At 52.3% G+C, this 22630-nt stretch overlaps 1 protein-coding gene across 11 annotated transcripts in view; it reads left to right on the forward strand.

Moving 5' to 3' along the window:
* The first annotated feature begins 1176 nt into the window (after nt 1-1176).
* The window catches only part of Adcyap1r1 (ADCYAP receptor type I), a 49903-nt gene continuing 28449 nt past the window's right edge, over nt 1177-22630 (forward strand). For 4 of the 11 annotated variants that reach the window (XM_045135774.1, XM_045135776.1, XM_045135777.1 and 1 more), the window contains exons 1-5: nt 1229-1280; nt 3823-3904; nt 9638-9769; nt 11094-11199; nt 21574-21681. In XM_045135774.1, the coding sequence (XP_044991709.1) occupies nt 9728-9769; nt 11094-11199; nt 21574-21681 (256 nt within the window). In that variant the 5' untranslated portion in view covers nt 1229-1280; nt 3823-3904; nt 9638-9727. Of the gene's footprint in view, nt 1281-3822; nt 3905-9637; nt 9770-11093; nt 11200-21573; nt 21682-22630 lie in introns of all 11 variants that reach the window. The other 7 variants (XM_045135780.1, XM_045135782.1, XM_045135781.1 and 4 more) reach the window with 5 other exon arrangements.

Genomic DNA, 22630 nt, shown 5'->3' on the forward strand with positions numbered 1-22630 from the left:
TGGTTACCTTCTTCTCAGCACCTGGGCCCACAAAGAGGCTGGCCAAGAGCTTACCTGAGTGGGCAGGAGCAGAACCTGGTTGCAGAGCTGAGGACTCAGGATGCTGTTGCCAGCCAGAGCAGTGACCACAAACTGAGAGCAGGTGTCAGGAATAGCTGTGGGGAGGGGATGGAGGTAGACAGAGGGCACAGACTTGTCTGGGAGTGAGTGACTAACTGCTCTATCACAGTTGTCTGTGTGACCTTGACCTGTTGAGTTCCCTTCGTCATGTCTCAAGTTTACCCATTTCTATCAGGAAAAGGTTGAACAGCAGTACTAATAGTAATGTATTCAGCACCATGAATATATGAAGCTACTGGAAACCTACTACGGGCTGCAAGCCCTATTCTCATTCTCAACGTTGTCCCCAAGACCCTAGAAACAGGTCTAATGCTGATGCTCATTGGTTAAGCCACATGCCTAAACTTACACCTGTAGTCTGATTCATTTTTTAACACACTCAATCCCTTTCCTGGTCCTAGAGGTGTCCTCCAGAACATAGGCACACATTTGAAAACATCCAGACAGCAGCCTGTACATTAGCTAGCCTTCCTAGGCCCGGGCTGTAGCCAGAGAAGGGCCCAGAGAGTGTCTAGGACTTCCCCGGGTGGCAAGCTTCCCGGAGGAGGGGAACGAGATGAGGAAGAGAGATTTCTCTCTGGGTGTCGTGCGTGGGGACTGGCGGTGAGCCTTGGGGAAGGACCGACTCAGCCGGAAGCTGGGCCACGGAGCTGGGGGAGGGGGCTGTCACCTCCGCCTCGGCGCGCGGGGGTCTTTGCGGGGTCCCGGTGGGTCCTCCTCGCCGCCCGGGCCTAACCCCGCCCCCGGGCGCTCATTGGCCTGCACCCCACCCCGGCCTGCGAAGAGTGCGGGGGAGGCGGTGGTCGGCCCAGCCGCCTCCTCTCGCCCCAGGCCTGACTCCGCGGCGGAGGCGGCGCCTCTCCCGCTGGACCGGGAACGCGGGGCGGGCGAGGGCTGGCGAGGGGCTCCCGCCGGTGACGGACGGCGGCGGCTCCGGACCAGCGCGGTCCCCGCGCCGCGCACACGCACACGCCGCCACCGCGCAGCGACACCCGGAGCCCGCCGGCCGCGGCCGCTGGGACGCGGAGAGCCGGCTCGGCGCGCGCTGCTCTGCGCACACGCTCCATCCCCGTCCCCGCGCTGCGCGGGGCTCGGCTCGCGGGCCGGGCGCCCCCCGCGTTGTCTGTCCCGCGACTGCCGGCCAGGCCCGCGTCCAGCAGGTAAGGACCACCCTCGCCCCTGCCCCAGCCGGGACCCGGGACCCTCCTCCAGCCCGGCGGTCTCTGGGAACCGAGCGCTTGTGCGGGCCAGTGCGGGACACAGCCTGAAATGACCCTCTTCCTCCTCCCCGACTCCCCCTTCAAGTGTCTGGGGCCAGTGCTTGGGGCGACCGTCCCCGCAGACCACTGGAATGGAGATGGGCCTAGGTATCTCAAGCCCTTCCCGGGGCCAGGAAGGGACGGACAGTCAGGTGCAAGGATGACACTATGGACCCTAAGAGATCTGTCTCCTAGCTCCCAGCAGACAGTCGCTACTATGCGGATTTAGAAAGCGAAGCTAGAGGGTGGGGCGGGGGCTAGGTGCTGCAGTCTTCGCGGGGCTTGCATGGTGGGCAGGCGGCATGCTGCTGGGTGGGGGTGGGGTAGGAGCCAATGTAGATTGCCCCTGTAGTGATATGTTTGGGATTCTTCAGAAAAGCATAGTCCCTGTTTTCCACGGAGCCAAGAGGTTCAGTCCTGATGTGGGCTTTGGTGGCCCCTCAAGAAAATGCCCTGCAAGGCCTGTGGGAGAAATGCAAGGTTTCTCAGGGAGGGCTAAAGTGGTCCCAGCCTGAACTCCCTCTCCCATAGCCCGGTTAAAGGCCCAGGCTCCTGTGGCAGCTGCTGAGAGGAGGGGCGCATCTTCAGTAGTACCTGGATGGCTTGTGGGGAAGGTCACAAGGAATAGGCAGCCCTGTGCGGAACTAGATCCTTAGAAGCAAGTCCAGCCAAAGAGGCCGGTGATGGCATTTTATTGAGGCTGGGGAGTGGAGCCTTGCCCTCGGAGGAGTTCAAGACCCTTTAACTACACCGGGATGGAGGGTGGGCCTCTGCTAATTCTTTAGCCTCTTTCCCTACTCCTCAAAGACAAAATCAGCCAGCACTAACCTTTTCCTGTGAGCGGCTGTGAATGGTGTGTGTGTGTGTGTGTGTGTGTGTGTGTGTGTGTGTGGAGTGGAAGGCAGAGGATGTGGAGGGCAGCTTGCCTTGGCTCTGCAGTTGGCCAGAGGCAGACAGCATCCTGAAGGTCAGCTGGAGGCTGATGGTGGCTGTGAGATTAGGACAAGGATGAGGCATTGTGACTGAGCCTTTGGGGCGAGGACTGCAGAGGCACCACATTTGCTCAGGAGGCCGTAGGCTGCAGCTGAGGCTGGTGGGAACCTTCAGTTCCAAGCAGACTCCCACCCCTCATTGACCTTGAAGAGAGCAGGCAAAGACCCCAGTCTGGACAGAGCTGAAATCTGAACACACTGGGCTGGCCCTGAGCCACGTCTTCAACCTCTCCATCAACAAGTGTGTGTGGTGTGACCAGGGAGCTGGACATGGTCCCTCCTGCCTTCTCCCATCAGGAATGATTTATGGATGGAGGGTCATTTCTTTGTAGATTCCTGAGGGTCTGTCTGCCTTTCTGTGCACTGAGGGCCGTTTATAAAAAGACATTTTTTGCTTCTAGGACTAAGCCAGGCTGAAGCATGCCTTCAGGTCCTGTTTTGTGCAAGGTTCTTTTGGGGACTGATTGGAGAAACACTTTGGAGGCCATCTTTTTTCACATAGAGGCTACCTCTTTGCTATGCTCCTACTTGGGACACTCTCTGGATTTGTGTTGAATAACAATACACTCAGTGTTTATAGATCAGTGCGTATGGACAGAGGATAGGAGAAAACAGCAGCTAAAAGCACAAGGTGGTTTTCTCCCTGGGGAAGTTGGTTTGGGTTCCTGGATGTCCTGGGTGGTTGGTCTCCCAGGGACAAACATTTCACTAACTGGTACTGGTATTGAGTAAATGGTGGATCCCTGTGCTGCCTGTGAGACAGCATGGGCTCAGGGTGCTCAGTGCAGAGTGTTCGCTCAGCTCAGGACCAGGAGGGCCTTGCCCACCTGCGAGCCACTCACCTTGGAGCTGACCCTGAGGTGGTAGGGAGAGCAGAGATGTAAGCAGAGCTGTGGTACCACAGACAGGGGCTGCCAGGGTCTTTCAGTCTCAGAAGGGCTGGAAGCCTCAGAAAAGGCCAGCTACGTCTGATTAAAAGAATCTGTGATCTAGGATCTGAACAAATTGGGCCTCGTGGTCCAGCTGCCTGGCAACATGGAGGCTGGAAACTCCTCAGCTGCGATGTGTTTGTACCGAGCTCTGGATGCCGTCAGAGGCACACAGTGATAGCCACCCCCACAGTGACACACAGAGAGGGAGTGACACAGCCAAGGAGGCTTGTAGGCTTCCTATGGCACCTGCTTGGGAGCTGGGACAAAATAGAGTCATGCAATACCAGAAGACAAACCCTCTCAGAGTCTTTGGGTATACACAAAAGCTTTTCTTAAGGTCCCAATGCACATTGAATTGAATGGGGAAAAGGTCCTTGTGGAATGTGTGTGTGTATGTGTGTGTGTATGTGTGTATGTACACGTATATTTGTGTACAGCATATTGTGCTAGTCTGGAACAAGAGTCAGTACCTTTTTGTTCCTGTAAATCTGGTTTTGTGGCCATTGTATTTGTTTGCAGTGCCTTCAGCTCTGGTAGGCGGGAAGCAGCCATAGACAACCATAGAGGACGTGTGAAGAAAAGAAAAGCCGGCTGTGTTCTGGTAAACTTTATTTGTGAACATTGAATATTTGAAATTCATATACTGTGTGTGTGTGTGTGTGTGTGTGTGTGTGTGTGTGTGTGTGTGTGATGAAATTTGATTCTTTAATTTTCACAAGCATTTAGAAATGTACAGACCAATCTTGGCTCTATGACTACACAAACATACAGGACAAGCTGGATCCAACTGGCTGGAAGGGTTTGCCAGCCCCTGGCCTAGACGTTAGATAAAAAAGAGAGCTAAAGAGGTTGAAGAAGGGGGTACTGGGCCCCGGTATCCTGAGGTGCTCCTGGAGCTCACAGTGCCTATCAGTGTGATGGGTCATTCCCAGGGGAGCCCCCACCTTGTGTCTGTGTGACACAAATCACTCTGAAGACACCAGCATGGGTTAAAAACTTCATACCCCCAACAAGACCTGCACCATCATATTCTGAGCCCATCCACATTTTTGACATGGAGGATAGAGGAGAACAAAAGAAATGGGACAATAAAACAGGAGGGACTAACTTGGAAGCAGAGTACTCAGAGGAATGAGGGACAGAGAGGACAAAAGAGGATAAGGTGATGGGAACACAGCCAAATTACATATATTCGTATATTAAAGTTCCCAGTAAAAATTAAATCAATATAATATCACCAAATTACTTTTGTTGATATTAAACTTATTGAAAAAAGTCTAAAAACAAAAAAATCTATCCATTGTCATCTGCTTACTCTAAGTGACACTTGAACCCCCTTTCCTGTACAGCTTGTGAAGGAGGAGACCTCTTGTGCCTCTTGAATCTCAAAATGAACTTGGCAAGACCTGAATAGTCCAGGCAGGAGAGAAGAGCTCTTCCATTCAGGGCCAGAGGTTAGAGGGGTGGAATGGGCTGGCATAGCTATAGGCTTCCTGGGTCTAGGGATGACCTTGCAGCCTAGACTAGCTCCTGCCAGCACTTCTCAGACTCCAGCTCTGTCTGGTGCTTCTCCCCACCCCCTGGCAGATGCCTACCATGGAGGGCTGGCTGAGAACAAAATCACAGCTCCTTTGCAGGCACCTCAGGACTTCCTAGATACCCACCTGGTATTTGAATAATGGCCCTCCCCTGTCCTCCACTTCTCACCCTGTTGTTCCCTCAGAATGCTTCATCCCCCCCCAAAGATGGCCAGCCAGTCTTTCCTCTCACATTGCCCAGAGCCTCTGCACTGCCCCCTTTCCATCACCTCAGCCCTGACCCTGAAAGGCCTGCCTGTGCTGGTGAATTCCATCTTTGCTTTCCAGTGTGACTTTCCCCAGGAGCATGGCGTAGCACTCCCCTCCGCTCACACCTGTCCTCATCAGTCCCACCCTGTGTCATGGTTTGGCTCCAGTGTCCCCAGCTCCCAGACTGGCTCCAGTCTGTCCTACCCTTCCACCTCATGATGTCTTATTAGGTCTCCCAAGCTCCCCCCAATCAGCTTCTTAAACCTTCTTGGGGGGACCACTTATGCCTGCTTTCTGGATACTCGGTGTGCTCCGTGCTCTGTGCTCGTGGTCTGCTCAGGAGGACAGGTACCATCACCTCTGTCTGAGCCCATCCTTGATGAAGGCCTCAGTCACTTGATCTGGAAGCAGGTTACCACATTGTGAGTTCTTAAGTCCTTCCCTCTCCTGCCACCTTTCCTTCTCCCTCTGCCACTGTCTCCCCTCCTCTGGCCTGGCCTGGCCTGGGATGGGGTAGTTTCCCCTGATACCTCAGGATAGGAACTGTCCCTGGACTCTTTGAGTATGGAAGGGAGTCCTCATGAGATATGATTTTTGGAGCAGGGATTCGCAGCATGACCTTGGAGAGGGGCCTGAGTGTCCTGCCCCAGCCCCCATCCATGGAAGGGGGGATACAACCAGAGGGCATGTTGGTGCCTGCCCCATCTACCCTCCTTTGTCCTGAGCCGCTTGTCCACCTATCTCCTACAAATTGCAACATGAGTGTGGTCAGCACTGGAGGCCAGTCCCATGACTTGGTTCCTGTGGATGGAACCCAAGCAGCTCTGGAAGGAAATGGTTTGGATAACCAGGAGTGATTCATCTTCATGACCAAGAGGAATCTTGCCTGGGGCTAGGCCCTTCATCAGCACTGGCCCCAATGAAAATGAAAGAGGTACCAGATCTACTCCTTCCTTGAAGCAGCTTCTGTTCTTCTCTTTGAGGGAGAGCGGGAGAGCAGTGTCTCTTCCTTCAACCTCCCCACCTTGTTTCCATGACCTAATTGAGAGAGGGAAGTAGAGGTAGGTCTTGTGTTGGTCTTTTTTATAAAGGTTGCATGTGGAGAGCAGAGGAGTTGAGTAATGCTTTTTTCCTGGTTATCTTTAGTTTGTGTCAAAGCTTGGTACTGCATTGTAATGGGAGTGTTAAGCAGTCAGGGCATTCTAGTAGGAGGTGGCTCTGCTGGCCCCTGGCTTCTGCAGGGCATACCTGGGACCTGGGGCTGTGCCTGAGGAGAGGGAAAGGCCAGCGCTGTCTGACATCCTCGTGTGTGTGTGGGGCATGCTGCAGAAGAGTTCAAGGTTGGTGGGAAAGGATGCTGAGAGATGTCAGAGTCCCACTGAGGTCATTGGCCAGTTGCAAGAGGAGGAGTGAGCAGCCTAGGGTAGGATCCAAGCTTCTGTCCCTGCCAGAATTGATACCATGAGGGGAAGCTGGAGGATCTGCACATCCCTGCTTCTGCCAACAAGGAAAGTGATGAGGCCATGAGTCTTTGCCTTCCCAGTATGCTGGCTGGTGTGGCATCTGCCACGTGCAGGGGCAGCAGACCCAAGGGAGGACTCTAAGACTGCTGTCAGCTCCTGCTCACTAGCTGTGGGCTACGGGGTCTGGGGAGAGCAGGCCTTCCCTTTCTTGGAAGCAAGCCATGGTGCTCCCCAGAATATCCTCCTGCTACACATCCCATTCCTACCAGGAGATCCTGCAGACTCCCAGGGTGTGACCTGGAGAAGGGCCTCCCCTGCTTTGACCTCAGCTTCCTCATCTGCATCATGGGTAGGTGGTCTTTCCAGGTGGCCTCAGGCACGACAACTGAAGTGATGAGCTCATGGCTAACTCCTGTTGGGGAGGGACAGATGGTCGCAGGGGGTCTGGGTAGCCCTCGAGGGTGAGAGAGACCACTGTGAAGCTCAGTGGCTCTGAGAAGACCTGAAAACCTTTCCCCCCTTTTTGAACCAATAACAAAGCAATAGAAACCCAAGGGTGCATATGCTTGGAGCCTCTTTCTAGCTCTGTGGGGATTCCTGCTGCGAGCCCCAGCCACTTCCACTGCACACTCTGTCCCTTAGTCTTTCTCTCTCTGGCCATCCTTCATTCATCCTCTTTCTCAGCCTTGAGTTTTTGGGGTAGTGCCAGGAGCATCTTTGGTGTCAGGTGGGTTATAGGCGGGTGCAGCATGCTCATTGTCCAGCACATACCTGAGATCCCTGGGATTGAGCAGTGAGTGGTCTAGAGGGAAGGGGAGAGGTCAGGGCCAGGACCAAGGCCAGTGATCCCTGAGATCCTCAGAGGTGGGTGGACAGGAAGCCACAGCCTGGGCATTCCGAGGTAATAGCTGCCTCTTGTGGATGGGCATCTGGGCACAGTGGACTGTAGTGAGTAGGGGCAGCAGTGGGAGTGGAGAACCCGGGCTCTAGTCCATCAGGCCCAGCTTAAAAGCCCTGGCTGCTTTCCCCGCATCAGGGGCTTGGGCGTACCCCTCCTGGTGCTCGTGGTGACAGCGAGCTGAGCCAGCACTTCCTCTTTGCCTTGTGTGTGCTCAGCACCCAGGCCATGCGTGTCTGCATCTGTGTCTCCCAGGCCACGTGTGTTTGGGAGACTCTGCATAGTGATCCTGTGCATCCTGGCTTCTGTGCTTATCTGTAGGTTGGGCCCACATCTATGTGCTTATATACCCCTATGAGACTTTCTTCTGTGCGTGGGTTGGGATCTGCACAGAAGGGGCCCTGACGGAAGGTGTCTGTCCCAAAGGAATCATTTCCACCTCATGGGTCCTCATCAAGGGTGTGAACATTGATGTGGGCAGGTGGGAGCTTGGTGTTCAGAGGCCTTCTGCCTCAGATGGTTCTCCAACCCTTGTCTGGCTGTGAGATGTGGCCTTCTACCCCTGTTGAGTTCCTCAAAACCAGGAACTCCCTCAATCCAGCAAAGCCCCAGGCCATTTCCATAGGCACCATCTGTGCTTTGAGGGTGGGGGATATGGTGGTGTCTTTTGAGGACCACCAGTAACTATACCAGAGGCAGCCTGTGATCACCAGGGGTGTGCAGAAACAAGTCTGCTTGCCTACCCTTTATTTCTTGGGTGCCCAGAGGGAGAGCTGTGGCCAGTGCCTGTCAGCCTGCATGGCTTCCACTGACCTACAGGGAGAAGCTGGGCCAGCACCACCGTGGCAACTGCCTTTCTCTTAGTGCCTCACAGACACCCGATGCTCCCCAGTGAACCTTGGGCTGGGGACATGGTGTGTGTGTGTGGGGGGGGGGGGATTCTGTTCTGTACAGCCTACCTGTCACTGGTTTCATTCTTCCTTTTGGGGACTTGTTTGTTGCTTGCTCAAATCAAAAGTGGTTGAAGAAGAGTGATAAGGTCAAGTTCCAGTGGCATAGAGGCCTGAATAATAGCAGTGGGCACACTGAATGTGTGGGTACCTGGCCTACGGGTTGGAATGCAGAGAATGGTCTTTCGCCAACCACCAGTGGCTTCTCTGAGTTAGCTGTGCCCCCAAGGGGCCCATTTCATCTTTTTCCAGCATTGTAGTCATTTGAAGTGGGCAGCATTGAGTGACTGGGCCAGGCCTGTTTAGCAGAGCTTGCATGGTGGCTTCTGTGTTGCCCTTGGGTGCCCATGATGTTTGAATTCTGCTGCACTGTGTACCCTTGTATATGCTGTTTCCTGTCCAGGGGTGAGCATTTCCCAGTTTTGGAGCCTGTGACTGGCTGGGAGTATGCATCAGTGATCAACATTAGAATGAGAGCAGACTCTTTGCAAGTGAACTGGGCTCTCACGGCCATTTTACTGGGGCCCACTCCTTGAATACCTTTCTTCTTGGAGCTCCTGAGGCTCTGAGTTATTAGCACCCCCTTCAGTAGTTACTGAGGGTGAAGTTGGGGCAGGTAAGGCGGAAGGAGGGTGTGTTTGTTAGGGTACTGACCTAGGTGGCTAACCAAAGAGGCCTTTGAGGGTGAGGAGATTGCATAGAAATTCATTTCTCTCATGGAGTAATAGGGAGTTGCTGGCCACTCAGGCTGGAAAAGTGCTGCCACAGACCACTCAGTGGCTCTAGCTCCTTCATGGTGTCACCACACAGCCCCTGGGCTATTATCTCTTTCTTCTCTGAGAGAGGTGGGCCCAGAACTTAGAAGGAAAGGAGCAGCAGAGAGGTAGTATGCCATGCCCCCGACGACAGATGCCTGGGAAATGCCATCTCTAGGTGTGCATTCATGTGCCACTGAAACCTTGTCACTGTGGGAAACTGGAGAATGCCAAGATTTGGGAAACAGCCTGCTGCACAGGAAGATGCTGCGCAGAGCATTCTGATAGCCTGATGGCTGAGCCAGCGTGTGCTTACACAGTGCCTACAGTGTGCCCCCTGTGTGCCCAGGGTCCAGCACACACAGCACTCAGCTCATGTTGGTGGAGGGGAGAATAAAGGACCCAAGGGGTTTCTGTGGGCTGGTGCCTGCTATGAGCAGCTGGGTCCCTATCTTAGGACTCTGATGTTTCTTCCTTTTAGCCTGTGGACACTGGGGACACGAGACGGCTGGCCTGAGACTGCTGGGAGCAGACACCAGCGGTGCTGGTGGGAAGCACCACGTCTGGCATCATGCAGCACCATATCCTGGCTGCTCTCCTCCTGCTGCCTGTGGTAAGAACCCAAAACCTCTCTTCACAATCTTTCTGGAGCCCAGGCTCACCTCATGCCCCTTCCCAACTAGAGAACTCATCATGACTTATGTGCCCTTCATCACACTGTTCTTAAGACCAGATTTCTGCCAGTTCCCTGCCTCCACACTAGACCAGCAGTACCTCATGTGAATAGAGACATGGCCCTTCCTCAATACACAGGACCACTTGGACTGGAAGCTGTCACAGTCTGTTAAGATGTGTGGCAACCTGCCCAACTGTATGCAGGGGCCCTGTTTAGTGCTAGAGAAAACTCTTTTTATGTTCTGATTGCCAGCCTATGAGGCCCTGCCAGATTTGAACTCAGAAGCCTGTCTTCTGCTCATATCTCTCCTGAGCAGGGGTGAGGACTGGGACAGTTTCCAAGATTTGTACCACCAGTGGATGAGGCTTTCCTCAGAGCTCTGGGTGTCCATTCTATCTTTGTTCCCATACCTTTTCTGACAGGACATGTCTGTCTGTCTTAGGAGCTACCTTTGGTGTGTCCCAGAGCATGCCCTAGGCACCTCAGTATTCCTTGCCACTTCTGCACTCAAGAACATCCCAGAAGGCACCATCTCTGCCCTGTGGTTTGATTACAGTAACAACTTTTGGGGGAAAGCTGTCATAATAGCAGGGCCTATGAGGCCCTTGGTCCTAAGCAGCGGGGGATGGGGGGATTGGGCTGGGCATTGTGTCTTCTCTGAGCCTGCATGTTTTCCCCTGAACAAGAGTGAAGAGGCCCAGAAGGCTGCCACTGCTTCTGGGGCTTTCTTAGCTCACCAGCCCTTGCCCCCTGATCCCTGCCCAATGCAGCAGTATCCAGAGTGCCAAGATTCAAATCCTGTCACACAGCCTGCCAAGCCATGTGACTTAGAGTGAGTTACTTAACTACTTGGTTCCACATCTGCCACAGAAAGCAACTTAAACAATGGCTACTACTTCCCTGTGCTCCTGGGATGCAGGCAAACATGTATACACACATGCTTACAGGAGAACACATACCTGGAGGAGGGCTAGAGGGGCTTGCTGATGTCATCATGGGGAATGGAAACTGAGGATCCAACCATGAGCATATATTGAGTTGGTCCGTGGGGACAGTCCTCGCGGTATCTGTGTCAAAGTAGATGTCTAGGCTTCTGCTAGCCTGAAGTCTGTGTTACTCTTCCTGTTTCTGTCCACCAATACCCCTGAGTTTGAGAAGGAAGACTCAAGCTGAGTGTGGTGGTGCACGCCTTTAATCTCAGCACTCAGGAGACATGGAGCTCCTTGCCACTCTCATTGTCTGGGCCCTGTGTCCCCTGCAGGCCACAGCAGTGCACTCTGACTGCATCTTTAAGAAGGAACAAGCTATGTGTTTGGAGAAGATCCAGAGGGCCAACGACCTGCTGGGCTTGAACGATTCCCTCCCTGGTGAGTGAGGTGGAAAGGCTGGTGTGGTGCTTCCCAGCACATGCGAGGAGTGGTGGAATGTGTGGCCCTCTGGAGTGATGGCACCCTGAGTCTGCCCTATACAGGGGCAGTTGGGTGGCCCTGTTCTGGCCAGTCTGGCCTTGATTTCTCATGGTCATTTTGGGTGGCTTGATGTGCCACCTGGCAGGGAGCAGCAAGGATGTAACATTGGCTGTGGCTGGGCTGGGCTGTATGACACTGGGTCAGCTGAGGTCATTTCCTGTGTCCTCTGTTCAGTCTAACAGAAACTTGGGTGGAAGGCAGTGGTTGCCCCTGCAGCCAAGACTAGTGCAGGGCTCTGGGGCTGCTGGCTGTGCTGGATGGGGCCATGTGTGGTACGACAAGGCATCCTTAGCCTCTCCTCTTAAGTGAGTCCAGAGATTACCAGAAAGTGCTTCCCAATGGTTCCCGCATTCTAAGAAAGAGGCACTGCCCCTTATGAGACCCAGGGGTCCTGTGTAGCCCCTCTCCTTCCACGTTCCCTCCACAGGGAAGGAGAAGTTGCAAGGGCCTCTCAGAGCCTTCCTGACTTTTTGCTGCCCTGCCTGCAGAGGCTGACGCCTGCTGTCTGTCTGGGGTGCAGCTCTCTGGCCAGAGGGGTGCACATTTCCCTCTGGATCCGCCCAGCTCTTCTGAGCACCATCTGCTTGAAGACTTTATTAATCTGCAGCCCAGTTAAACTTAGCTCCCACTGGGCCTGTTCTGCAGCCAGCTGCTTCTCCACAAAGCCTGACTGGAGGGAGGCGCTCTGGGTTTGATGTTCTGGCCTTATTACCAGGCTAGAAGTAGACTCCAGGCCTCCCCAACTAGGGAAACTGAGGCAAGGGCCTAGATGGGTGAATAGTGGGAGGAAACCTAGGCTATCTGAAGAATATCTGGTATGAATCTTGAAGAATGAGAAAGTGGATCCTGGGAGCAGTGCTGACTATGTGAGTTGGGTTGGATCTCAGGATCCTGCATGGTGGCCCTCAGGAGGGAATAGGAGAGGTGAGGGAAATTGTAGGGGGACTGTGTATAGTTTGGTTGTGTTCTGTCATTTGAGCCCTGGGATAAGAGAGGACAAGCTTGGCTGGTGATTCTGGTTGAGGCTCCCATGGCTGCTCAGGAGAGGAAGGAAAAGTCCCTTGGGAGGAGCAGGCTGGGCAGACGGGGAACCTGCCTCCTGGTTGCACATCACAGTCACCAGGGGAATTTTCAGGACATCTTCAAGCCAAAGTCCAGACCATTAAGCCAGAACATTGGTTTCTCAGTTACACATTGTGTAAAAGCTCCCAGGTGATTCTGGTGAGAAGCTATTGCTGCAAATACCAGGCCCAAGGGAGGAGCAGGTGTGTGACTGCAGGTGAGCAGGCAGGGTGGTCCAGAGGGAGAACATTGCAGACTAGGGGATCCCCAGGGACAAAATATCAGCAGGCAGGGTCCCGGTAACTTTGGGACATCTTGCATCTGGAGCCCAGCTGTGGGAGGACCACGGAGGGCATAGGAGCAAGTGTCTATATTCTTCATTTCCATTATTTTTTAAAGTAGCTTTATTTATGTGTGCTTGTCAGGGGGAGGGCAGGGTCTCTCGTTATTGCAAATGAACTTTAAACTTACATGCTACTTTTTGCATCTGGCCTTATGTGAGTGCTGGGGAGTTTTAACTCTAGTCAGCATGCTTCTGAAGCAAGTGCCTTTAACAATCTCCCCAGTCCTCATTTCTATTTCTGCTGGAGTAGGAGCTGGGGGAACAGCCATGGTGGCCCCCCACTGGGCTAAGTCCAGCAATACAGCTCTTTTCTGGGGCCTGTTGGTTACTTCTCAGACCTGAACCTGAGTGTGGACCATAGGCTGTGGGAGAAACTCACCTCCGGGCTGCAGGCCCACTTGCTTCTCCACTCCTGGTTCACTTCTTCCTAGCCCTGCAACCTCTCTTTCCCTCATGAGACTCACAGGAAGAACCACATTCTTAGGTGTCTGGCCTGGGTGGACGGAGGTGACAGATGGTCCTCTCCTAGCCCCAGTTTACAGGGCATGGGGCTGGGGAAGTTGCGTGGAAAGCAGGTCCTCCTGGAGTTGGTGAATGTAGGTGCTGGGGTGGGCAGTGGGACTATTGCATGGAGAAAGCGGTGCAGGCCAGGCCTGAAGGAGGACAGTGTGAAGGAGCCTGCAGAGGAGAGGGGATAGGTCTGCTGTTTCAAATGCCCAGACAAGAGAGGCGGCTTCACCCTCCTGTGCTAGCCTCAGGAGAATCCCACTGTCTGAGTCAGAGGGTGGAGAGCTATAGGATAGGGCAGCAGAAGCAAAGAGGAGTCTGAGGGTCCAGCTAGACCACCAACTCCATGATCTTCCCTGTTGGGAGCTGTAGAGATCTCTTTTCACATGGGGCTGTGAAGGAGAGATGGATTATGTTGTGGCCGATACTGACATGGACTCACCGTATGCCAGGCTGACACTAGTGCTTCTCCTACCCGGTAACACAGGCCCAGTTGTTACTCCTGTTCTATAGCTGAGGACGTTGGGTTCAAGGAGGTTATGCACCTTGCTTGAGGACACAGTCCATTGCAAGGCAGAAGTGGTGCTTGAACTTGGACATCCTGTGCTTTAGTCACTAGGATGCAGAAGAATGACATGCTACCACTGCACCTTAAAAGAGCAAGTAACCCTTAGATTTTCCTGTGTGCACAGAAGAGGCAAGAGTAAGGGTTAGCACTTAGAACTACTGTGTTAAGCGCTGTTTCTGAGAAGTGTAAAGGGCTCAGTGCACTCCGGAGATGTCATGGCTGTAAGTGGCTGCCTTACCTCATGGAGGGCTGCAGGCTGCCCACCTTCTTCTAGGTATGACATCTGGGAAGATAGACAGAAAATGGGTCAGGGCTGTTTGGAATAATCTGGAAAGGCTGGTAGAGCAGAGCAGGGTTGAAGACAGTTCTGACGTCAGCTGGCAGTGGAGAGGTACAGGGAAGCTCTGGTGGGGTGGCCCAGCACAGGTTGGAACCATGCACCAACATTCACAGAGCAGGCCCATTGCCTGGAGACCCACAGCCAGGTTGGTGTTTCTGGTGTCTGTTCAATGGCTCCAGGGCCCAGGTTCCACTTCTTCCTCCATCGCATTGTGGAGCAAGGAGATGACACCGGCTCTCTCTCTCTCTCTCTCTCTCTCTCTCTCTCTCTCTCTCCTTCCCTCCCTCCCCCTCTCTCTCTCTCTCTCTATCTGTATGATAGAGAGAGGGGGGAATGAGAACAGAGAGAAAAAGACGCTTTCCCATAATCTTTCAAATCTAGTAATGTGGGTCTGTTGAAGAGAACCTGGGCTTGGGGACTGGGGGCTCCTAGAAGAACCTATGTTCCCTTGTCCTTCAGTTCCTCACAGTAGGAAGCACCATTCCACTATTTCGGGTGGGTGCTCTGGGAGTTTCTTGGGAAGAGGAGCAGGGCTGTAATTGCATTTTGTGGTTTTTCTTCCTCATTCCAAACCCTTGGATTTTTCCTCTCTCATAACTAATGTAAAAAAATAAGAAGAAGAAGAAGAAAAAGAAAGAAAAGAAATACAAAGACCTGAGAGAGCAGATGCAGCCAGAGGTGTCAGCCACTGGCCAGTCACATGGAGAGTGCGAGCCAGGTCTGGGCCCTTTTCATATCTGCCCAGCTGGGGAGAACCTTTTCTTCTTTGGTGCCCTTGTGGCCAGAGGAGGAGGGACTGGCATGTTATGCCTGGGAACAGGCTGCTCACTGAGCAATGGCCCAAGCAGCCCAAGGGCACCACCTGCTGGGCTAGGCCACTTTGATCGTCTGCAGATCTGGGCCTGCTTGCCCTGAGTGAGGCCAGCTAGCACCTCTTCTTCACAGGGCTTCAAGAAGGTTGTCAGTCTGGGAGACTTCATTTGTAGGGCAGGGCTGCTTGGGCGCACATACTGAACGAGCTGGGTGAAGGCGGCCTGAGGCACTGTGGAAGGAGAAGGCCTGCATATTGCTTTCTGGTCCTGGAGGCTAGATGCCTGGAAACAGCCCTTTCTTTGTTGGCTTTCCCATGCTCTGAGCCTGACCAGTCTCAGCTGGGGAGCGGTAGGTGCCTGTAGTGACCCTCACTCTATAGGACTGATGGAAATCTGACCTAGGGCATTTATCTGCCTGGACTCATGCTTTCAAGTAGCCTGGTCATTCTGGAACTTGGGCATGTATTAGACTCTCTTGAGAGTTTGTTAAAATGCAGATTTCTGGGCCCATCTCAAGGTATCTGATTGAAGGTCTGAGTGGGGCCTGAGCATCTGTATTTTAGCAGGTCCCCAAGTGTATTGCTGGGGTCTGCACCGTGAGATCTGCTGACTTCCATGGAGCGGGGGGGGGGGTGTCTTTGGCTTGCTCTTCTCTCCAGCATTCGCCTTATTTTATGGAACAGAAACCTTGGCTGTCAAGTGAATTTCAGGAAATTGAATCATTTTTAAATTGTATGCTTAAAAGTAGGCCTTGCTTTAACGATACCTGAGCTTACTGGGTGGCTTCTCTAAGGAAGATCTGTGGCTTTGTCTGTCACTTGTGGTGTCTCTGGTCTCATGAGTTTTGAACACTGTGGAACTGGACAGAATCATCACCATGACAACCTGAGATTAGCTCCTCATTTTGTTCCAATCAAAGGCTGATAGCTCTTGCATTCTCTTTCAGCTCAACCTGCCTAAGTAGACTGTGTCCCTTCTGCTGTCACGATTCACTGCCACCCCTTGGATATGATGTGGGGAATCCTATGTAGGCATACTCCCAAGAGGTGCAGAGCACTTCCTGACTGCACAGTGCCCGTGTTCCTCAGGGGACCTGTGCAGTCTGAGCCAGGAGGACTGGAGCTATAGGTAGGAGAGAGGTGAACAGGGAAGCTTTGGGGGAGCCATCAAGAATGGTACAGTCTCTCAAGGAATCAAGATCTACTCTGATTTTCAAGCTCTTGGAGAGGAAGAGAGGTGGGAACTTAGCATTGATGGCACTTGAGTGTCACGTTTCCCAAAGACATGTTCCTGGCTGCTGTGTCCCTGGCCTGTCCTGGTTTTCCTGTGTGCTCTTCTGTGCCATCTCCTCTTCTAAATGCTGCCTTTTCTCTCCTTTGTCTTCTCTGAGCTCCACTCTCCCTGGACACTTCCTCTCTAGGCCCAAGGCCTGAAGTCACCTGCTGTTCACATCACCCACTCCTTATTGCCAGCTCTCACTTGGCCTCTGGGGCCCAAACTTTTATCTGATTGCCTTTTTGACAGCTGTCTTCTCTTGGCTTCTAGCACCATCTCCCATCGAACATAGTTAAGACTAAAGTCAATGTCCTCTGACCATCTGCTTCTTATCCATCCTTTCCTATTATAGTAAATAGCACACCCACCTGTCTGCCTACCCACCCATCCATCCATCCATTCATCTACTCAACACACCCACCACTCATGACCCATCCACTCAAACATCTACCCATCCATTTATCTACCACTCACCCACCTATCTATCCAGTCTTGTACCCATACAGTTAACCGAGTCGGAAACCAGGGTGATGTCTATGGTATCTTTGCTCCTTTTCTCTATATGAGCAAAGATAGCCTAGACTAGGCAGCAGTGACAGGTCAGCCTTCAGATCCATAGACTTTGCTTGGTGATATTTCTTTGAGCCTTAGGTTATACAGATCAGTGTGGTTAGCAGACGTAGAGGTGGAGCTGGGCTTTGCATAGTTATTAGGGACACAGTTTCCTTCGCTGCTGGAACACGGTCACCCTGTGCATGTGGCTCCAAGCGTGCTGCATAGGGGCACAGAGAGGAAGGCCGAGGGGGCCTGTGAGGCTTTTGGAGAATAGTTCACTTCTCGTACCTAATCACCAGAGCTAAGAGTTCAGGTGAGAGTCTTATGATATGAGCAAGCACTAGCTCTCTTTGCCACACTTACCAGCCATGCTCTGTGATCGGTCATTACACTATGTCATTCCTGACTGTGGCCTGTCCTACATCTCTGTTGACACCACTCTGAATCAAGCCCTTTTGTCATTTCTGGGCCATACCCAAGGCTTCCCATGTCTTCTGTTCTGCTTTTGCAATGTATTAACTCCCTGAACTACCAAGTTAGATTAGACAGTTGACCACTGTCATACAATCTTTCCAGCAGGCAGAGTAAGGCCTCCATGGTACCACCCAGTACTAGATGCTCATGGACCTGTGAATCTGTGGCTGGAGCTGGCTATGGCACTTTGCCAGTGCAGTTAAGGGTCTGAGGCTGGGGAATGTCCTGGCTTGCTCAGGTGAACTTAGGAGGGTCTTCCTGAGTGAGAGAAGACAGGAGGTACATAGAGACTTAGGATGCCAGGCAGCTGGCTTTGAGCCTCAGAAAGGAGCCTTATGCAAAAGTACACTGGTGACCACTTGAATTTGGGAAAGGCTGGGAATGGGTCTTTTCCTCGAGCTTTCAGAAGGACCAAGTCATGCCCATGCCCCATTTCAGCTGAGTGAGACCCATTTCAGACCTCTGATCCTGAGAACTGAATGATAAAAGCTTGTGCTATTTCAGACACCGAATTGGCTTATAATCTTCCAGCAGCTGTAAGAAACCAATGCACCACCCAATGGCCTCTTATAGCATTTAACATTGTATCCCTGAACATTGACTGGACCCTCCAGAATGTCAGCTCTGCAGCCCAGACTGGATGCTTGCTTTGCTTCTGAGTCACTCTGCAGAGTTGGCTCATGTATCTTGAAGTAGCATGCCATGAGTCAATGACAGATGAGGAGGGAAAGAGGAAAGGGATAAGAAAGAAAGGGTAAAAGGAGGAGAAGAGGAGCAAAGGCACCTTGAAGACTTCTGTTTCCACCAAAACCAAGCTGTAGGCTCGGGAGATAGCTCAGTTGATAAAGTGCATGCCTTCTACACATAAGGACCCAAGTTTGGCATTATGTGGGGGGAAAAGCCAGGCATGTGGTACATGCATACTTATAATACAAATGCTAGGGATTGGTGACATGTGGATCTCTAGAGCTCACCAGCCAACCAGCCTAGCCTAGCTAGGTGAGTTCCTGGCCAGTGAGAAATACTGTCTCAACAAAGGTGGACAGTGTTGGGTAATGACACTCAAGACTGTCTTCTGGCTTCTACATGCATGTATGCATACGTGCGTGCGCGCACACACACACACACACACACACACACACACCCTCAGCTGTACTGGGCCTGGCGCACAGAATCACTGGGGGTATAGAAGTTGTGTTTGTTCTGTGAGAGAGGTGGGACATAAGTTTCTCGCCTCAGCTAGAAAACTCCAGTACTTTCTCCGAGCCCACTCTTTGCCCCTAAGCCTAAAGGCTGTGAGTGCCCTTTGGGTCCTGGAGTCACAGTGTCTTGCTCTGGGGTTCCCTCCTACCCTAGATGCAGAGACTGCCTCTAGGATTCTGAAGGAGATGCAGCCAGGGCAGAAGTAGGCACCATGAGGACTTCCAGGTTAGTGGCAGCTGCATCCTTGGCCATGGGGTAGGTGGGAACTCTACATTTGCTCCAAGAAGGCAGCCCCAGTGGCCCCCCAGCCATGCCATCCATGAGTCACAACAAGTTTTGGGTAACTGTTCCATATTCCAGCTCTGGTCATTCATAGTTGGGGTACTTAGATCTTGCTACACCAGCACCATGAATCATGGCAGAGGAGACCAGAACACATATCTGGGGTCTTCCAGGCAAATACGGAGAGGAGGACCTGCCCCTCACTCTGCCCTTTCATGTGAGCTTCATGGCTCTGTCTCTGCTCCACCCCTGTGGCCATCCCAGTGTGCACTCAGAAAGCCATGACTAAGTGCATGCATCATTTGTTCTTCTTCATCTGTGACTCCGCCCCCAACTTCAGAGCCTGCCACCTCTCCATACCCTACCAGCCTTCCTATCCCTCTTCACTAGCTGAAGTGGTTCCCAGACCCCAGCATCATCAGCTGGCAGTACCAACTGTCTGTGCCAGAGCCTAATGTTCTGCATTATAGGAACATCTGCTGGCCTGGGCTCCTGGGGCATGGGCCATAGCAGCCAAAGACGAGCTATTGGGCCTCTTTCAAGGACATGATGTCACAGCCAACTTGCGCTGGTGAGATTAGTGATAGTGGCTTGTTGGCTGACTTGGAGCAACTCCCTTCATCTGCTCTGTGTGTCTCTGCCTACTTGGTATACTTCCCTCAGAGTTTTTACAGTTTTCCCTCACTCCCAGATGCTGTCATTCCATGAATAGGATGCCACAGACCAGTGTCCTTGGGTGTGAATTCCAAAGCAGCAAAGTCTAAATTCTGAGAGATGGGTTTTTCTGGACCTGGAAGCTGGAGATGTCTTATGTTACAAAGAGCACCCAGAAGTCAGGACTTCCAGGTCTGTTAGCATTTAGCCACAGAGCTTCTGCCTCACTTTTCTAGTGTCTCCATCTGGACCAGCCTCCTCCAGGGGAGTGACTCCTGAGGACACCTAACTGAAAAGATGAAGTCAGTGCTAGTGGCAATGTGCATGCATGGGGTGGTGCTCTTCAAGAACTTTCCACATATAAACTCATTTGTCTACTCAGTAGTCCTGGAAGGAAGGACATGTTGGTCCCTCGCTTCCCTAGCGGGACACATGCTGTTGTGCAGGTCAGGCTGCTCTCCTGAGGCTCTTCTGCTGCACTTCTGCCCTCCTGCATCTTTGTCACATGCATCATGTGCCTGCTTCCTCTGCTCACCTATAGTGTGCAGTCCCAGGACCCCTCCTCCTTGCTCATCCCATTTCACATCCATTCTCTGAGTGACGTTGCTCACCAGACTCACTGGAGAGAAAGCAAGCCTGGCAGCTGGTGGGGGGGTGGGCATGGTAAGGATCGAGGAGTCTAAAGCAAACAGAAAACTTTTCATTGTTGGTAGTAGGGTGTAACCCAGTCAGAGACTCATTTTGGAAAGCTTTTAGGCCTAGGTATGTGGGCCTCAGGGAGACCAGGGAGGAGGCTTAGCTATGGTCTTAGTGAAATATGATGGGTTCTACCCATGTCTTGAGGGAACCCAGCAGGCCTTGATGTTGCACATGAAGGAGGTGGAGCAAGGTGTCTCTCAAGTAGTCAGCTGGGCTGAAGCAGATGAGCATTTACTAAGAGCTGTTGAGTGGAGTTGAGTTGTCCTTGGCCCCTCAAGGTAGGGATGTGTAGCAGGGAACTTGCCTTGGGCTCAGCCTTAGGGAATGGCTTGAAGCCAAAGATTGTAAGTGACCACATGTAATTATGTTAGGCCTCTGACCAGCATGAGCTCATCCAGAGCATGTAGCTCAAGGCTGCTTATCAAGGATAAGTGACGGTGGCCTCCAGCACGACCTGCAGTCATGCAGGTGGGCAAGGTGCCACCCAGCCAGAGCTGAAGTTGTTCCTTCGATCTGACAGCAAAGTGGTGCCCGTGACCTTGGTGAGAGTAAGTTCTGTGTAGAGGAGGAGCAGAGAGAGTGAGAATGGGAAAGTGCATGCAGGCCAAGGTGTCCAGGGGCCTCCGTATTGCCGACATTAGAGCACTGGTCAAGACTGGTGTCCCCTCTTCCTCAGCTCACACCCAACTAATCGGCAAGTCTTGGCAATTTCTAAACACCTCTCCATGCATGTCCCTTCCTCTTTGCTAGTTGATCCCTATAACATTGCACTGACCTTGAGCTCCCCAGGGTCCCTTTTCTCTTCCTGCTCCAAGTCTTCTCACAGCTCCAGCCTTGGCTATGCAGCTTCCTTCTCACAGGGAGCTTTTTCTTCCTCCTTCTTGTCCTGTCCCCACCTGGGAAGGGCCAGCTTCGGAATGTCCACACAAGGTGTGGTGTGCAGTAGTATTAGTTACTTTATCAGCACTTGGTAACCATATGTAATAGAAACAGCTTTAGGAAAGAAGATCTGTTTTGGCACTTGGTTCCAGACTGTTCAATCCATCATGGTGGGGAAGGCAAGATGGAACCGCTCAGTTCACAACAGGGTGACTCATGGAGCAGAGTAAAAGGGAATGCCAGTATTCTACTAGTTTTCTCCTTTTATTTTACCTCTAGCTCATGGGATGGTACCACCCACATTCAGGGTGGGTCTTTCCCTCTCAGTTAATCCTCTATGGAAATACCCTCAAAGATACACTTAAATATGTGCTTCACTGTTACCTAATCATGATCACAGTGATGGTTAACAACTACAGTATTGTATATATGTGCAAACACATCTGTAGCAAGTGTGCTATGGGGTGTGCCTGGTGTACCTGTGTGTACCTCCATATGTACAGTGTAAAGTGTGTGTCATGTGTTTGTGCCTGGGTTGTTTTGCACATGCACATGTATATATGTATGTGTGTGTGATATGTTTGGTGGCATCCATGTTCACCATGGTCCTGTTGCACAGGTTGCCCTGGCATGTGGGACAACATCACATGTTGGAAGCCTGCCCACATAGGCGAGATGGTCATTGTGAGCTGCCCAGAACTCTTCCGAATCTTCAACCCAGACCAAGGTAGGTATAGCAAAGTCTCTTCTGGAGTTCAACGTTGAGGACCAGGCTGCACTCTTGGGTGAATGTGGGGAGGGTGGGCTGGTAGCCTCAGGCTGGTGTAGGGTGCAGAGGCCCTCCTCCAACATGGCACCCAACTGTGTGTTGTGGCAGATGCCAGCAACCTGGGCTCTTGGTCATAGAGTCCATTCTAGTTCTGTTGCTTACCATCCTGGGAACCCTGAGCAAGGCAGTTCACTCCTGCCACCTGGTCTTCTAGATGGGAATATGGCTCAGTGTCTCCCTCCCAGGGTGTATGTGAGGATAAAGTGTGTTTGGATACTGTATGCACAGAACTCGGTGCATTGCATGTTTAATGGTAAAGCTAGCTGACGTTATTATCACAGTCAGTCATAGCTATAGAGTCTCAGAGGCCCCGAGGAACAAATAGATGAGATAGAGACATGGAGTTAGATACCCTTAGGCAGGATGGTAGTGTAAAAACAGCGGCTAGACAACAGGCCACCCACCCAGACACCCAGACCGTTTGCTTTGGGCAGGAGCCCAGACCCTCATGGCTGACCATGACATGTTTGTTAAGTAAACATTTCCTTGGTCTTCTCTGCCCTAAGATGACTGTGAGGGCTCAGGAGAGGAGATGCTAGGGCCTTGCCCCTTCCCCTCCAGGCTGTCATGGAGATAGTATAACTCATGACTTGTGGATGCTGGCTTTGGAAACCATGGCCCCATGTCTATGCTTGGGACCTCTGGGGCCATTGAAGTGCCCTAGAGAGAGCCAAGGTCCAGTTTGGGAGCCTGTGGGGTAGGGCACTATGGCTGAGCTCTGTGACATAAGATGCAGTGATATGAGTTAGGGGAACAAAATAATGCTCTGCCCATAGACAGACCCTCTTAGTGTCCTTTGTGAGTGAGAAATAGCACATTTACTTTCAAACTCCAACAACTGACCTCC

The sequence above is a fragment of the Jaculus jaculus genome, chromosome 16 (assembly GCF_020740685.1).
Source record: "Jaculus jaculus isolate mJacJac1 chromosome 16, mJacJac1.mat.Y.cur, whole genome shotgun sequence".
NCBI lineage: Eukaryota > Metazoa > Chordata > Mammalia > Rodentia > Dipodidae > Jaculus > Jaculus jaculus.